This window comes from Thunnus albacares, chromosome 3 (genome assembly GCF_914725855.1).
Source record: "Thunnus albacares chromosome 3, fThuAlb1.1, whole genome shotgun sequence".
Lineage (NCBI taxonomy): Eukaryota > Metazoa > Chordata > Actinopteri > Scombriformes > Scombridae > Thunnus > Thunnus albacares.
In genome coordinates, this window is record NC_058108.1 from 8,377,442 (window position 1) to 8,395,830 (window position 18,389).

The 18,389-nt window shown below is 39.2% G+C and overlaps 1 protein-coding gene across 1 annotated transcript; it reads left to right on the forward strand.

Moving 5' to 3' along the window:
* Window positions 1-686: 686 nt before the first annotated feature.
* On the forward strand, window positions 687-18,005 carry slc2a15b (solute carrier family 2 member 15b). The gene is made up of 12 exons (XM_044346167.1): window positions 687-1,113; window positions 2,911-3,009; window positions 7,061-7,221; window positions 7,354-7,478; window positions 8,317-8,462; window positions 9,079-9,211; window positions 9,889-10,076; window positions 12,549-12,659; window positions 13,251-13,352; window positions 14,145-14,220; window positions 15,447-15,574; window positions 17,295-18,005. Exons 1-12 carry the CDS (start codon window positions 1,069-1,071, stop codon window positions 17,520-17,522), a joined length of 1,542 nt encoding a protein of 513 aa, XP_044202102.1. The 5' UTR covers window positions 687-1,068; the 3' UTR covers window positions 17,523-18,005.
* Window positions 18,006-18,389: the final 384 nt, after the last annotated feature.

Below are 18,389 nucleotides of genomic sequence, written 5' to 3' on the forward strand. Positions count from 1 at the left end.
CAGTAATTTTACGGGTTAAGAATTGGAAATGGGGAAACCCATAAATTTAATTTCATTATTAAGCTTAAATCTTTTTAATATAAACTTTTTACACCACAAAGGACCCATTGATCAACCATTCAATCATAGCAATCATCTGTCTCGTAGAAATGTTTTGTTTTTTTTTAAGTTTAGTGTATTATTTGATTGAAAATAGGTGTTTTCTGTTTAGATTAAGTTTAAAATTGACATTTAATACTGACATTCTGGGCCCCTGGAACGCTCACCTGGGACGCGCTCCAGGTATGATAGGTACAGTCATGATGCTCTATGCAACCTAAACACTACTGATAATCAAATCAGCCAAAATGTCAAACAAATTTTCTACATCTCTGCATGGAAAAAAGAAATCATGTTACTTATCTTCATCAGTAGTCGCACCTTTCATTTGGTGCCCCTGACTACAATGAACAGTAGTGCAGGAGATGTTAGCATTGATTGCAAAGAGAACATTTGTGCAACATAAAAAATTCAATCAATCAATTTCCTTTTGTAGAAAAGAAGCACTTAGTTGTAGCTGATGCAAAACATCTTGTAAAATATCTTAATTTTTACAGTCAGAATCTCAAAGTTCATTATAAAATGTGCAGAAATGATGAGATGAGACTCCCCCCTCCTCCTGTCCTGGGGGAAGGTGCCCATAAAGGTGCCCCTGAGCCTCAGCCAAGCCCCTAATGTTTACTAATCCTGAAATCGCCCCTGGCTACAGTTAGTCATAGACTATTTAATGACAACTGTCAGTACTGTCAGCCACTTTGGCTCATGTGATCGCTGATGGACCGGAGCAAACGATTCACGGCTGGGATGGGCCTGCTCCGTGACGCGCTCCGGTGATTGGAGAGTTTGGGAGTTTGACAAGCTTGTTAATTCCGCCCATCAGCTCCGCGCGCCTCCTCCCCGCCGCGCGAGCATGGCTGGAAACTACAAACGGGGGATGAGAGGCGAAGAGTTTTGAAAAGTTGTGCATATGAGCTGTTTCTCATCTCAAACGAGCTGATCACACATTGGGAGTAATTATTCATGACTTAAATGGCGGAGGAACTGTTACTGGAAAACGATGGCAAAATCAGCACGGTAAGTGGTGAAATGTCACTTTAAAAACCATCATTTGTAGAGTTGATTGATTGCTGTTTTCTACCAGCTCTGTTTAGTCTATCAATGACATCTTTTAATGAGCACTTTTTTGTTGTTTTAGATTATCCTCAGTCTGAGATCAAATAATATTTTGTTGTCTCCATCAAGCACTATCATGTTTTATCTTTACAGACAGTACAAATCATTAAGTTACAGTCTATTTGAACTCATCATCAAAAAATATCTACATGTGGTAATGCTGCCTGTGGATGCTTGACATGAAAAAGTTTTGATTCTTCCTGGTCACAGTGAGACTTGAGTCAGGATGGACAGATTCACACAACATCAAAACCAGATTGAAATTTAATCTAAATTGTTTCTTCAATTACAAAACAACAAAAAAAACTTAGAAAAAGAACTAAACTAACTAGTAAAAGTCTTAAACAGAGCTTTGGCTAGAGTGGTGCAACATGTGAAGAGCTGCACATCTGACAGCTAATCATCTTAAATTGAATGCTGACTGCCCTGCATTGTCTGCCAGCAGCTATTTTCACGTGTAGTCGTCTAACTCCCTCCATCAGGCCATTACTGGCTAAATTAAGTTTCTTTAAGGCATCTGTGCTGTTATTGTTCAGACAGAGCAGAGGGTTCCTGGTTCTCTCTGCTCAGACTCTTGGTGTTAACCAACCAAACATCCTGTATTTTCACATTTGTTCTGCTATATGGGATCTGTTATAGGATGGGATTTTTGTATGATCATTTACACAACTAACATTTTTCTCCATCCTCCATCCGAAGTTATGGACATTCAAAAACACATAATAATCCAGCCGACCTTCTAACTTGGAGGTCAGCTAAGCTTAGTGTGCTGGAATTTAGGATGGCAGCCAAGAGGGTAGCTGCAGGCCGTTCCTAATGAAAATACAGTACCTCGTCCGTCTCCAAGACAAAGTGGAGCTCATGTGACTTTTTATAACGTGTATGTGACACCAAATTCTCTCTTTGCCCTTCAAGTGCCTCTGGAGCTCAGCTAGTGCCTGAAAAGTGGAGCCATTGGCGCTCCACTCTTAACTGTGTTGATCTGTTTAGCTCATTCAAAGTGTTTCTCCCAAAGCTGAAACAACCAGAGCAGGCCAGTTGCATCTGGATTGTGTCCAGTTTGTTTCACGTCTTCTGATTTAGTCACGTGCTGCTTGGTGCCTGTCGAGCGCTGTAACAAAGTCCAGAGATCACAGACTCATATGTAACATATACCCTCATGATGCTGTTAAATACTCACACATAATGTGCTAATCTTCTGTACAGGCTGCACACAAATCTAGAAAAATAGAGTGAAAATGGAAACAACAGTTTGCTTTCAATCTTCTCACTAGTCCATATTCTGTCTTTTTTTTCCCACAAGGCAATTTTTTCCCAGTTTTGAACAGTCACAGTCAAATTCAAAAGTTTGGACACACCCTCCCATTCACTTGAATGAGAGAACGTGTCCAAACTTTTGACTGGTGTGTATTTTGGTTGCCATGAAATAATTTTATGAATATCCAGCTCAGATCTTTTTATTTAAGCTATTTTCTGTAGATCTCAAAAAGCAGCTTATTTTGACCTATTCAGTCTGACATCATAGTTAAAGACAAGTACTTAAACCTTATACCTGAGTTCTGGTGTGATCTCACATTAAATTGGACTGTTTATTACTATTTATTGAATATTTAGCTGTTTTTCTTGCATGACTTTAAATGTTTTACTGAGTAGTTTCTCTCAGTATCTCACTTGTTTCTCGCCTCATCTTCTCCTCAGCATCTTACCAAGTCACTGCTGGCGGTGGCGATCTTGGCGTCGTTTGGCAGCTCCATGCTCTATGGCTTCAATTTGGCTGTTGTCAACTCTCCTGCACAGGTTTGTGTCACCATCACATCAAAAACATCATCATCATCATCATTCTCAATCTTATTGCTAATGAAACAGTCTTATTGCTGTCGTCATCATGGACATGAACATTAAAATACTTTTCATGATTTTTTGGAGAAACTCATAAATTCCCAGTATGTATGAATACTGGGGGTGATGGTGGATGACATTTGATCTTCCCAAAGTTGAACACTAGCACATAATGGGGGTCCGATTGTATTTCATTGTCAAGTGGAGTCATGCAGGCTTGTGTGTCAAATCTAGAAGCTGCTGCTCGTCTCACCATGTCATCGATGTTCTGACGTTTTTTTATCCATCATGTGCTCTGTTCTGTCCCTTCGATGTTCGATTTGCCGCGGTGCAGTGACTAAGCTGTGAGCCATTCCTGTTTAACCATGGACCGTCCCACATGGAAGCATGTGAGCTATAAAGTCACATCTCATGCTACTATACTGTACTATGCTTCGGAGGTGCTTTACATGGAAGGACGTGCTCCTGCTGGTTTGGGGACTAAACATGAGGGGTCACTTTCTTTCACTGTCTTTCTTCACTGAATGAGAATTGACGTGGCCTTTTTTAGGATTTCATTTTCCAACTTTTTTCCCTCATTTTGAGCTGTTATTCTGTTAGATTGAGATATATGAACAATATCAGGAAGCTAAAACTGTATGTGAGGAACATTTTTTTGTCATTTATAGCATTTTTAAAATTATTATAATATACATTTTTATTGTCTTTTTTTATTCTACCACTGTGGGGGAATTTTAACATTTTACACATAATGGCTTTGAAGGAATTGTTTGACATTTTTGGAGATGCGTTTATTCACTTTCTTGCAGAGTTAGACAAGATGGCAGATGGATAAACTGTTCATTAAAGGGCAGTTTCAAGTGTGTCTTAAAATAATAGTCAGGTGGCCAAATGAACAATGAAACAGGTTTTTCTTGCCGTAATGATTCGTTCTGTTCATACTGACATTAGAAGATCCCTTCATGATGCACTTACAATGTAAGTGATGGGAGACAAAATCCACAGTCCTCCTTCTGTGCAAAAATGTTTTTAAAAGTTTATCTGAAGCTAATACGAAGCCTCAATCGACCAAATGAGTCAAATCAAGTAGATATCTGTCAACATTACAGTCTTTTTAGTGCCAAAGTCCCTCTTTGTTACTATATATCCACCGCAGCTCAACAGGGAAACGCAAAGAAGGAATTTGATGCTAAAAAGACTGTAAATGTGACAGATATCCACTTGATATGACTAACTCAGACTGCTGAAGCTTCAGATCAACTTTTAAATGCATTCTTGCACAAAATGTCTGTGGATAAACTGTGGATTTTGGCTTCCATCACTTACATTGAAAGCATATTTGAAGGGGATCTTTTAACAGCCAGTATGAACAGGAGGAATGATTACAGTGAGGAAAACCTCTTTCACTGTTCATATGAACACCTGACTGTTGTTTTAAGACTTTAAGAAATACTTACAGCACGTAAAACTACAAATTGTCATTGTTAAGTTTCTGTTGGTTTATGAGTATGAGCTAACCGTCTCTCAGTTTTAAATACTTAACAGAAAAGTATGAGACAAGTATCAATTTTCTCATCTTACTCTCAGCAAGAAAGTGAACAATTCCTCAAAACATTGCACTATTCATCTGATAAACAGCAGCATACACAGCTCAACTTTTGTCCCTGTCAGTTCTAAGATTTCATCACACTGGGTACCTTTTCTTGGTAGCACCGGCAGGAACAGTTCTGACCTGTGTTGTATTTCCTCTTTCAATTAGAGCCTGTTGCTCAGTGTCACACACATACAAAGTTGCTGCTAATTTGGTGAGGTCAAACCTTTAACCATGGTCCATGTGACTTCAGTGCCCTTTTGTAGGATTCACTGCTGGCTGCTGTGTGTCATCTGACATTAGTTACGCCTGTGTGCTCCAGATCAAATTTTAGGTGTGGCAGAAGGTTCAGTTGGTCTTGAGGTGAGAAAAATGGTTTTTTTGATAGGATACATTAAGAACTAATGGTCTGCTGTCATGTGTCTCAATTATTAGATTATATTATCCGACAGCTTGTCACAGACTCCCTCGACTGTTTATTTCTGGCAGATAGCCATGGCACAAGAGGACTGATTTAGTGTTTGAAAGGCAATAATGTGTATTGCATTTTTTGAAATCATTATGTATCAGTGAGCCTTAATTAGAATGTATTGGCCTTGTAATTTAATTTGGACTTGAAGGTTGAGGGAAGGGAGCAGGATTCAGCGAGCTAAGCAGAACAAAAGTCAAGGCCAGGTCAATAATGAGCAACTTTCTTATTAGCCAGTTTGGCAGGTATTCTCTGAGCCTTTCTTCTTCTGGAAAAAATTAAATTGGCATCATGTGACACTGGCTCAGCTGAAGTCGGACATCGGTCAAATAAAGGAATTCAAATCCACTAAGTTTGTTTTAGCAGAGAGGGCAGTAAAATTTGTTGTGAATTGTTCACTACATCACCGGTGTGGCTCCTGTAAACAAAAATCACAAAAAAGCAGTAAGGAATGATAAGTGATAAACAGAAAGATGACAGTTACAATCACGTTAAGATCAATCCTAATATAAATATAAAAATAAAAATCACTAAATAAATGAATAAACACATGAGAATTAATAGTTGTGGGTACAAGTATAAAAACACAAGCGTAGTATTGCACAGAGAACTAATAGATAATAAAAACAGTGTGACCAGTCATAAGATAAGATAAGATATACTTTACTGGGAGATTTTGGGCTCCGAGGCAAGTCATGTCCTCTTCATGTCTACAAAATAGTGAAAGAGAAGAACGATCATACGACTGGTTTCAAAGATATCAACGTGGAAGATCGAATGATTTAATACTATCGCACAGTTAGTTGATTATTATAATACTCGTGTCGTGTGGTATCTAGACTTACAATAGAGCTCTGTTTTTGTTGTATGTTTTCCCCTTTGATGCGTTTGCAGCAGAGGAGCGTTCTCATGGAAGGAGCGGTGCAGTAGTGGCAGTGAAGATGTGTTTCAGTGTCAACATCAAATGGTTTCAGTGATTGATTAGTTTCACTCTGATTCTCTTTTTCATACATTCTTCAGCCTTTAGACAGAAGAAATATTTAACAAAATGATTTTAATCATTATAAAGATTTAACTGGTCAGTTTTTATCTAGCCGGTTTATACAACACCATCATCAGACATGATGGAGATCTTTGGACGGATTGGAGACAGTCCCATGAAATCTTGACAAATATAAATTTATCTCTCTTCTTGTCATCACGGGACTCCCTCAAGACCTCCCACTCCCTCCTTCTGTATCCACACTGTTTTACAAAATGATACAAAATAATCCATCTTTCAGGCTTGATTAGCGTAAATACTACAACGGTTAATTCAGATCAAAATCAACCCTTATTTTTCTGGTCTAGTTTTTGTTATGTCTCTCGCACAGAATATGAATAAATTGTGTCTCTTGAACAAAATTAGGTTTAATGTAATTGATTCACCGGGACAGCTGGATCTCAGTGGAATCTTCACACTGTCAGATAAACCTGAAAGAAATCTGAAGAATGTTGTCGGCTCTTGCAATATATTTTTGTCACACCACGAGGAGAAGTGCTCTCATTTTTATCAAGCATGCAGTTTATGGCCTCTTTCCCATCAAATTCCATTTGACTTTGACTGTGGGTGCTCGATGAACTTCCTGTCTGGTCTAAAATCACATGAATAAGGTGCGTGAAGATGGCTGTCTCTCACGCCAGTTAAAACATCCTTTCGTCCCATCCCCCCTCCCAGTGTAACGTTCAGCCAGCGCTGCAGAAACGGCAAGACTAATGTAGACATTTGGATGTGTGGCACTGTGGGAAATAGTTGATGAGGTGTCAAATTTCATGGCTACCATATTCACACTCCAGGTCTACTGGAGTGATGGACACGATGGCCCAAGGGTGTGGGGATTAAATGTTGTTCAGTAATTATTTCTTTCTTCTGTATTTTTTTGTAATGAACTGATTTCTTCTTCTACCAGTACATCAAAGACTTCTACAATGAGACGATGATAGAAACTTACGACTGGGCTCCGGATGAGGAACTCCTCACCGTCCTGTATTCCCTCACTGTGTCCATCTTTGCTATTGGTGGGATGACTGGCGCCCTGCTAGTGGGCAGACTTGTAACCAAATATGGAAGGTTAGTGTGTGTGTGTGTGTGTACAGATGGTTTTTTGTGCGTTTAACATATGTCAGTGTATGTTTGTGTTTGTAAAATGCAGTCAGTACGGCTTCTGACAGTTACTAACATCTTATTCTGTGTCTTTAACAGGAAAGGGACGCTGGTGAGATCCACTGTGCTGGTGTTTATAGGAGGAGCTCTTATGGGCTTCAGCAGAGCATGCAGGTTGCCAGCGATGGTCATCATTGGACGCTTCATCACAGGAGTTCACTCAGGTAGGCCCGCCCGATTCCTCAATGACCGGAATGAATCCCAGTGTCTCATCCTCAAAGTAAAACAGAAATTAGCAGCATTATAAATGTAAGAAAAGGGAAGTTTTAGCTGCTTTTTTATATACTATAGACTTGAGAATTGAGTCTGATGGCTTGCAGTTTACAATGGAAGTGCTTCTGATGTCTTCTGTTCATTATATCTTTTCTATGCAATACTAACTGGGTTTTTTTTACCCATTTTATAAATAGTCCTCTTCCACTCAAAAATGTGTTTGGCTTATTGTCATGTCACCCGGATGTTTGAGCTTCACTGCGCAGAATGATGTATGTGCAGAGTTTGACACTAGAAGACTGTTTTCACATTCATCTGCTGAAAGTGGAAAGTTTTTCTGTGCTCAATGTGAATCTGAGTTTAAGGCGAGCATGATTTGTGATATCACAACTAGTTTGGAGCCAATCATGGTCCAGTATGCAACTGACACAAGTGTGATGTGGAAACTTGAAGCCTCCAGTGCGCAAACACTGAGAATAGACTTTACAGTGAAGGAGGAGACAAACTTGTCAAGTGAAAAATATTTGTATATTCATAGATTATAGATTTTTCAATGAGGGAGATAAATATGTTTATAAATCTTGTCTGGAGGGAATATTTAAGGTGCACATGCTAGTAAACAAAACTAGGCATAAATAACTGTTGTTGGAGACAAACTTTGGAAAAATCTCACTTATGATGAAAATAATTAAAAAAAAACATACATTAAAGTTGTGTCAGTGGTGATCTCTCTCTCTCTCTCTCTCTCTCTCTCTCTCTCTCTCTCTCTCTCTCTCTCCGTTTCAACAGGTATCTCTCTCAGCGTTGTGCCGATGTACCTCGGTGAGATCGCCCCCAAGAACCTGCGAGGCTTCCTGGGCCTCGTTCCCAGCATCCACATTTGTCTCGGGGTCTTCATCGCTCAGATCCTGGGGCTCCATGAAACGCTGGGAAAGGTACTGACATCATGTCATTAAACCTCCACACAGGTCGACTCCATCACCTGGTTGTGAACTCTCAAATGTCGTTTGGCCTCAATTATTCAATCAATACTTGACATAGTTCAGATTTTTGATATAAGATGAAGTTCTGGTAGTGATTTATAGGGACAGATTATTAGCTCAGGTAGCTAGTCCTGTCTTCAGTTGTCTATTTGGTTCTGTGTGTAACATGTTCAGCTGGCCTTCAGCTCTCCTCTTCCTCCTTCATATTTCTACCTCTTGTATGCAGTAGATCTGGATCAGCCGACACTCTTTCCATCCGCCCACACTTACGTCTGATAGAGAGGAGGCAGGAATGCTAATGTTTGGAACAGCTGCACAGAAAAATGAAGCTAAAATAAGACAAAGGATTTCAAAGATTTTAGTCTGCCAAGACCTTATCACTCTCTACTTTTTGGTTCATCCCATCTGGAGAGGCTTTTACATCCTTTTTTAGATGATATACGTGTTAGAGATGATATGTGGAATAGTGAAAGCTGCTGTATATAATCTTGAATTATCTGTATAAATACACATACATCTGTATAAATATTTTTTCTTAACAGTTTTAAATGTTGTGTTTTCCACACAGGAAGAGCACTGGCCTCTACTCCTGTCCCTTGTGGTGTTTCCTACCATGGTACAGCTGATGCTGTTGCCATGGTTTCCAGAGAGTCCGCGGTACCTGTTGATAGAGAAGGGAAACGTTCACGCCACTATTGCAGGTAAGAAAGTGGATTCTTAATATTCTTCACTTCTAAATGTTTAAAAATATTTGATCACATGATGTAAAGACTCATAATTTCTCTTAACAACCTACAATTCTTCTTTAAAATGATCATCATTCAAAGATCATCACATAAAATCCCATCTCTGCTGTATGAATGTATAAATGTCCACGTTGTGCAGCTCAGCTCCTTATTTAAATTACTTGACTTACTGTACATGTCACAATGTGCTTCACATGCTTTAAACTTAGATTAAAGCTGAAACTTTAAATGCTCAATTCAACTTTGTTTATCTGCTTTACAGCTAAATATGGAAATAGCCATTTGAAAAGTCAAAGAATAGGATTTTTAATTGCTAAAACGTGTCAGCTAATACAGTGTGGGTTGTAGCCAGAAATTTCTGTAGCGCAGGTTCATTGATTAGATGATGTTTGATGACAAATTTAAGTCAGTTTGCTTGCTGGAGCAATCTGCATCTAATGATGGAAAAAATGGTTGTCAGCTCTTGTCATGGCATGCATTAAATGTACGGAGGTGACTGAACCTGTCAATGTTACTCTGTTTCATAATTTTGATATCAAAGCTTCTTTCCTTTCTTCTCTAAAGTGAATTTTTATTGGTCTTCCAGACTAGTAAAAGCCTTTCTTTCTGTGCACCCTGTCTCTTTCCTCTAGCCCTGAAGTGGTACCGCACTAAAGGAAACATCCAGGCGGAGGTTGAGGAGATGCAGGAGGAGCAGCGTTCACTGTCCTCCATCCAGACTATCTCCGTCCGTGGCCTGCTCATGGACCGCTGTGTTCGCTGGCAGGTCATCACCATTGTGGTGGTCAACATCGGCATGCAGCTGTCTGGCATTGATGCGGTGAGTGGGGAAAAGCATCGTTGCCTTTTTCCGTCTTTGTGTGTATGCACAGTCTTTGCACATCCACAATGACAGCACAATTATATGAGAGTTCCCAGCTGTGCTCCTCCCATCTGTACTCTCTCCTGTCCATACATCACAGTCCCACATGCAGCCACTGAGTGACTAAGCAGGGGGCAACGGGACCACGCCTCATTATCTCCTGGTCTTCTCTCTTAGCGCTGCCTCACATACAGTAGGGAGGTCCACCCATCCTCCACACAGACAAACACATTCTTGTACTCATTGCTCCATGTGGATGGAAGCTCTAGGCATGCAGGCTCACATGTTAGCACCATTTCCCAGCAGGGGTACACCCCGCTGAGTCCCACTGTCCCAGCTGTTCCAGTCAGGAGCACTGGGAGGCTTCAAACATGCAGAGGAACAAACATGTAATCTCAGTGTGCAATAAATCTGTTACACAAAATGCAAAATATGATTTTTCAAGAGAGTTTAAGGCAAAAATGTGCACGTTGTTCCTATGATCTTGGGTATTTCTAATGTCTCTGGCACAGACAGCAATAAGACGAACAAGTTACAAGATGATCAGCAAGAAAAAATAAAGGATCTGACCCTTTGACAGTGAATGTAACACCAATTTTGTGGAGTTATGATGGGGATGTGCATATCTGGAACCTGTCTATAACAAAGACAGAATTTTGACAGATTTATTTCTCCTGCACCTTCACCAGTCCATCAATCTACAGTTAAGTTATTACTGTAGCTATCTCAGTGGTGACTTCATAAAACAGCAGCTGTTTCAGGTCGTGACTAGCTGAGCAACAAGGACCACTTGTTCTCTTAGTTCTTTTGTTTGATTGGGATCTAGCTGAAAGGTGGAGAGTCATGAGTGGTCAGTTTTCACTTGGATTCCAATGCATTGAGAGCGAGAGCTTTGTTCCTTCATTTTGCATGAAGTCAAGCTCATTCATGTTGGCTGTGAACTAATAAGGCTGCACTTGGTCCCGTCTCTTCTTCTTAAGAACAGTTTCTTGAAGCAGGGTGAAGGTTACTGTCAAGAATGGTATTTCTGCACTTTTGCAGATGTTGTCCTTTTGGCATTCAAGTGTAATGCAAACCAGAGCAGTCTGCAGTGGAGTGTGACACAGTCAGAGACAAGGTTCATGGCATTAAACATGCATTTAAGGATGGGTTGATTGAGAAATACGAGATCATTTTGCCCGAGGGAAGTATGAGTCCATTGGGCTTGATTTACAATGAAACAGTAGCCATAATGAAGAGCAGGAACACAAAACACCATTACGACACCGAAAATGCCTGTTTTGAGCAAAACTATCTCAAAAACATGGAGGAAAGAAACACAGAACTGAGTCAGTTGAAGTCTTGATATCAAGATTAATTTTAAAATCAAACATTTTCAACATGAATGCAGTGTCTCCATCTGGCAATCACACCTTTTTTATGCTCAAGTTCAAAGACTTACACAACTAAGGTGTCACATGCCCATTAATACAGAAATGCTGTTCATGTACAGACCTGTGCAGTTTTTGTACTGAAATATTATCATGTAATGCACCCTGACTGGACCTTTGATGCAGTGGAAATTTATCAAGTGGACATCTAAGACTTGTGGCCATAAGTATCAACATATTCACAGAGCGTTACACAGCTCACTCGCTGTGACAGGAGAATTAGCCCAAAGATGCAAGAAGATTTTAGAGTTGAGTTGCTGAGTCTTTGAGTTGCAAATGCATGATGCCCTCAAGGTGCCTCTGTCTGGCCTCAGAGGGAAAAAAATGCTCCACGCATCCTGTTGCCATCACAAGACTTACTTAAAATATGAAGATGGACAGAAGATTAATGAAAAATGAAATATGGAAATAGAAAAACTGTTTCAGGCTACAATTCTATCCAGAAAGTCACCAGTGTGGATTTCAGTTCAGTGAGGAAGAACTATAGCACATTATTTTATAGGTTTTCGAGACAATGTGTTTCAAGAAAAATATATCTGGTCCCAACTCTTTTACTTTTTTAAAATTGTTGGTGTTTTAATATAGGCATGTGTGTATGCATACTTGTAGGCTGCAATGGTGATGAATCACTACACATATGGTTACTAAATCAACAAGACAGCGTTTAACCGCACCGATCACGATCTTGTCCACACCTCATCAATGATGGATGTTGCATCAGCAAAGTGTGATTAATGAGAATACACAAATTAATTTCAAGGGGAGCACTTGTCAGAAGTCCATACTGATGAAACACCGTATCTCAAATGCATGAGTGATGGTCAGTCTGATGATAATGATCACTATGATGAATCACGTGGAAACACCAAATAAGCAGAGTGAAAAAAAAAAAAGACAAACTCAGAGTTTCAAAGCATCTGTCTATGTGTGTGGATGTGTATATGTGTGTGGTCCAACACTTTTAATATATTCATCAACTTCCTGTCGCTGTCAATTTCAGATCTGGTTTTACACAAATGACATATTTAAGAACGCAGGAATCCCAGAACCTCATATTCAGTACACAACAGTGGGAACTGGTGCCATTGAGGTCATCTCTGGGATGCTGGGGGTGAGTAAACATCATCACACTTAAAACACTAAGATGACATCAGTATATCACTATTATATATTATACATACTGTTTATATTGCCTCCTATGGTGTGCTTAAATGACTTGCTCTGGTTTTAAATTGTCAGTTTATAGTCTGTTCCTCGACTATTATCTTATAGACTGAATAATAAGCGGCAGAGTTGTGAAAATATATAAAAAAACAAATATAATCATAATCATCAAATGAAATTAATCTTACTTGCACAGTTGATACTTATTAATTCTGCAAGAGATTGATTTTTAATGTATATTCTAAGCAAAGACAAAATAGTTTCTCATGTTTTATCTAAATTATAGTAATATGCCAAACTTTTACTTGAATATATGTATTTATCAGGGACAGTACACATTAATTACCATCATTATGATGTAAATGTTCCAGATTTGGCCAAAAGGCTTATTGTTTGTAGTGCTTCATACACCAGTAAGCATCAAACGGTCTATAATGAATAATCAGAGGATAAAAAAGTCAAGTGTTTCTTATGTCTGGATGACGTCTCATGTTGCCCGCCAATGACAGCAGGTCCTGCCTCTCTGTCCATCTTGCAGTGTTTTACTATCGAGCGTCTGGGCAGGAGATCTCTGATGATTGGTGGTTTCCTCTTCATGGGATTCTGCTGTGCTGGGATCACTGTGTCCGTCCTCTACCAGGTAGAGTGTCATCTAAACATGCTGCTGGTGGAGGAATTTATTACATTAACTTGCAGACTGTAGCATACTGTAGGACATGTGGAGCATTGTTTTTTATTGCAGATGAGATCGTTATCAGATTTACATAAAATTACATCTGTGTCTAATTTAAGATGGGTTTCCCCAAATTTTGTTCGCTCACAAGTAGGTGATTAATTGACAGAAAATGAATCGCCAACTATTTTGATAACTGATTGAGTCATTTTTTAAGGAAAGAAAATCCAAATTTTGTGATTCCAGGTTCCCAAATATGAATATTTTCTGGTTTATTTAGTCTTCTATGATGGCAAACTAAATATCTTTGGATTATGAAGCATTGGTCAGGACAAAAGACATTTGAGGACATGATGTGACCCACATTTTCACCATTTTTGGATAGTTAATAGACCAAACAATTAATAGATAATGAAAATAATTGAGTTCTAGTAACATCTATAACATCTATAAAAATATAAGTAAATTAAAAAACATTAACCAGATTATTAAATAAAAAGTAAAGAAAGTTATTTTCAGTAAACCGTTGTGAACTTCCAGTGTAGTCTGGAAAACCCCTCTTTACTTGTGAATAACGGTGCAAATTAAGAGTGTAATTATAGAACTGAATGTCAGCAGTCTTGTCACTAATGTGTTACATATGATCAAAAATGATCAAATATAGAAAAATCGATGATTATGAACAACCATGAAAATTGTTAACTAATGTTTACAACTCATGACTTCAGACTCATGACTTGACTGTTTGACCAATCACAGGCGGAGCTGCCCTTCATGCGCTATATCAGTGTGGGCTGCGTTGTCGGGATCATTGCTGGCTTCTGCATAGGTCCAGGTAAACATTACAACACACCCAGAAAACACATGATGAAATTCAGATTTATTAACGTGATCCTCTATATGTCTCACTTGAAAACACTTTTATTTCAACCTGTCTAGCCTATACATTACTAGATTTGGGGTTTCCTGTGTGAAAGGTAACACTGCTCCCTGCTGGATACTTTCACAACAGCAGGCCCCCGAATCTGGAAAACCAGCAACCCTCCCTCCCTACTCCTCCTCTGACCGTGAAGATATTGTATTTCATCAGTCTTGTAAATTAAGAAATCATAACTGCCACACTACATCCATTCCCACAGCCATTTGTGCACTGGATGAGTTGAGTGAAGTGAATTAAGAGGCGATAGTTTACAACGTTGGGAACCACGTTGAGTGGACCTGCGAGGATGATGAATTAGGAAGAATCTGGTTTACATAACGTCATTCGTCAAGCCGGCAAAATCTGTACCTCAGCACACAGATGAGGATTTCTGTTGCTGCAATTAGACTTTTAATGGCTCATTGTTCATCAGCTCACCATGATGAATACGGTTTTCTTCAGACGAAACCTTGCATGCACAATGACGCCCCCCATACATACCGCAGATGTTGACAAATTATGGGCTCGTTATTGGTTTGACAATATTAAACCTTCCTCTATGCAATTATCATGCACAGATAATGAGGACATCATTCGGAAAGCTTATCATTAGAGCTCTTACTAATACATATTTCTCCTTCATAGCTTTCACTTCTAACAATGAAGAATTATGTGTTACAAGCTAAGACACAAACTCATAGATCCTGCTCATCAAACTAATGAATTGCACAAGTCCTGCAAGAAGCTTTTCTGCTTGTTGTGGTTCAGAAGTTGAAGTTTTGCCAAGTCGACAAACATTTTCCTCTCTTGTCAACTTTTGATTGCGGAATAATACTGAACACGTAATGAAGCACATGCAGAAAAAGGAGTGTGATATAATAGCATCAGGTCTCGAGGAAGGTGTATCATTTGTTATGTTCTGTCCTGAGAGGGAATATTGATAAGCTAATTTAAAAGTAAGGATGTTAATTTCACAACACCCAATAGATTCATAGAGTTATACTGAGTGTATAAATGATATGGTTTGTATTATGACAGCTTGATAGGATGTCTTGTCAGATCCGACCAATAGATGAACTGAACTTGGAGCAATCTTGTGTTCTTTGAAATAATACAAATGTTGTTTTTCCTGTCTTGTGCAGCTGGTGTTCCCTTCCTGATCACTGCAGAGTTATTTAAACAGTCGCACCGACCGGCTGCCTACACTGTGGCCGGTTGCCTCAACTGGTTGTCCAACTTCACCATCGGCTTTGTCTTCCCCTTCCTAGAGGTCAGGGCGAACTCATATTCTACTTTCAATTCTGTTCACATGGAGTGCAACTCAAATTATTTCACTCAGAAGTCATTTTGTGTGCATATGTGCAATTGTTGGCATTTCATTGATCCAAAAATAACCAAAATGTTGTGTGCACATCTCATGGGTGACTGAGTTTACTGTCTAGAATACTGTCAGTATTGCAAACGAACAAGATTTTGTTTATTTGAATGTCTAGCCTAGTTGGCATTGAGGACCTTGATTTTATTTTGACCCACATTCAGGATCTGTTGTGGCTTCACTTGCAGAGTCAGACACAGGGCAATTATGTGGGCTGTTTGGTGTAGTTTGAGTAGAAGCGACTCCCCAAATACCAATTAAATTAACAACCTCGCTGTCCCTCATTGTCCTGGGTGTTGTTCCAGTCTGACAGACAGAAAGTAAAGAGGGCAATGATCTGTCCCATGGATAGTGGCATAAACTTACATTAATTCTGATCTGACAGCTCAGAGAGCAACTGAATGGTTACACATCTCAAATTAAAGACCAAAAAGAAGTGAGATGACTTGTGTTATGAAAATATGAAAATAGTACAGTTTCAGTATTGCTGTTTTTTTCACTTGGTGCTAAGCTAGCAGTTTCCCTTTGCCTTCACTCTTTATGCTAAGCCAAGCTAAACACATCCAGGACCATATCTGTACTGAAGTAACAAGAAGAAATTGATACCAGTCATCACATCTGAAAATGGGTGTCAAAGTATATTCCAGGAAAAAACAAAGCCTTAGACATGTTCTCTCCTAATTTTTTATATTCTGTAAGTCTTCCTCAGACAGATCCGTCCAGTATTCCTTTTCTTCCTTAAAGCTGCACTAATTAATATTTTCATATTAACAATGACTTAAATACCTAGATGTGATGTGAATCCGTAGTGACAAACCCACAGATCACTTGACTCTGCAGTTCCCCTCAGCTCAACAAAGCATTTTAGCGTCTTTCAGCTCATTGTTTTGGTTTAACAACCTGCAACTTTATTGTTTTGGTTCACTCTCACTGCTCTCATCGCTGTCATTTCCAAAAGTCAGCTATTTCAGCACAGAAGCTCTGATAAAACCCACTATACGCTGCCTGCCCAGACAAAGTTACCAACTAGCTTGTGAACATAGTGAGACTTTTAACAGCTAAAGAGCCAGATATTCCCCTCAGATGTTGGTGGAGACCAAAACAGAGGTAAAGGAGAGTTAATATTGAACTTACAATCGTAATGTAGCCAGAAACATGACTCCAAATAAGTGCTAATGTTGCTCAGTGTCTGCTAGATGTGTAAATGCTAACAGATTCGCCACAACAATCAAAGTTAGAGATGAAATGTGTGATATGATATGTCAGTGTTGTGTTTACAGCTTGTTCTTCTGCCCCCAAGTTGCCAAAAAATTCTTTCAGTCTTCCAAAGCCTCTTTCAAACCAGCTATTTATATAATCTAATCCAGTGTGCAAAACCCACACTTATCTGATCATGTTTTGGATCAATTTCATGTTCATTTGAGTTGGATTGTTGAAACTTTCTGTGAACTACGACAGTGTGGCTCCAACTTCATTGCATGACATCCAGTTTTTTTGTCCTCTTTTACTTTCCTTTGGTAGCCTGTACTTTATAAAAGAAAACAAATACTGTTCTGATTTTCTCGACAAAGTATTTATTTTACTCAAAGTTTCACTGTGTGTCCTCCCACCTCAGATGACTATGGGTCCTTACTGTTACCTGATCTTCTGTGCGATCTGCTTTGGAGTGGCCATCTACACCATCATAATCATCCCTGAGACCAGGAACAAAACCTTTGTGGAGATCAGTCAGATGTTCGCCGCCAAGAACAACATCCTCGAAGAAGAGTTGACTTCCAATGGTCATGTGAAAATGTCTGTGATGAACGGCTATGGAACTGTTGGCCTCCATGGTGAAAAATAAGGAGAGAGGTGGTGGACCTACACATCAGTGGTGGTTTCTTCTCTCAGTGTGTCCTCTTGGTTTGTGATGACTGAAGTAAACGTAGCAGGGGAAAAAGGTAGAACTTTGGCCACAAGGAGAACTGCTGCTTCATGTGAAAACTACAGAAGACCAGCGCATACACGCGCACGCAAACTCACACAAAATGAAATATGGGCTTGTCGGTTCAGTTGTTACCTTTTTACAAACACACGAACATGAATTTCAGTTTTAACAGTGGATCCTCCGGTCAAAGTGTAGCTTCTGCACAGTGTCTGAGATAGAAGTCATGCGTTTCAAATCAACCATCAGTGACATTTTAATCCGTTTCTCTGCATCTTACAGCATTTTTACGGGAGCTGAGTTGGTTTCTCACAGTGCTCTCAGAAGTTTTAATCTCATTAGCCTCACTTTTTTTTTTTTTTTTTTTGTTGAATACATCCCATGTTGAATAAATCTCATTCAATACAAAATGAAGGTAGGGTATTTATTTAGTGACACAGCAATAAGACCTCTACTGAAGGAAGGTATAAAGGCCATCTCTCTGATATATCCCTCTATGTTTAAAGGTCACGAGACATCGTGAATAATATAATATTCACTGTTACTGTATGTTTACACTGTTCAGCTCAAGGTGAATGTCTCAACCAAGAACTTGAGCTTTTGTTTGTTCTGCCTGTTCATCTTTTCGCTCAGTTTGTGATTTTGTGTCTCTTTTTACATAAGAGAGCTGAATATTGTGGCTACTGTAGTAGTCATTTCATGTCTTGTCCAAATGTATGCACATATGTAAAGAGTTATAATTTATCAATATATAACATCAAAGTAGCTGTACAAGTTTGTTCAGTC

Bases quoted from the DNA above. Each gene is read 5' to 3' on its own strand.
- slc2a15b (XM_044346167.1), top strand. From the start codon at position 1,069: ATGGCGGAGGAACTGTTACTGGAAAACGATGGCAAAATCAGCACG. The intron at 8,463-9,078 runs GTACTGACATCA...TTTTCCACACAG, and splicing joins TCCATGAAACGCTGGGAAAG to GAAGAGCACTGGCCTCTACT. The intron at 15,575-17,294 runs GTCAGGGCGAAC...CTCCCACCTCAG, and splicing joins TTGTCTTCCCCTTCCTAGAG to ATGACTATGGGTCCTTACTG.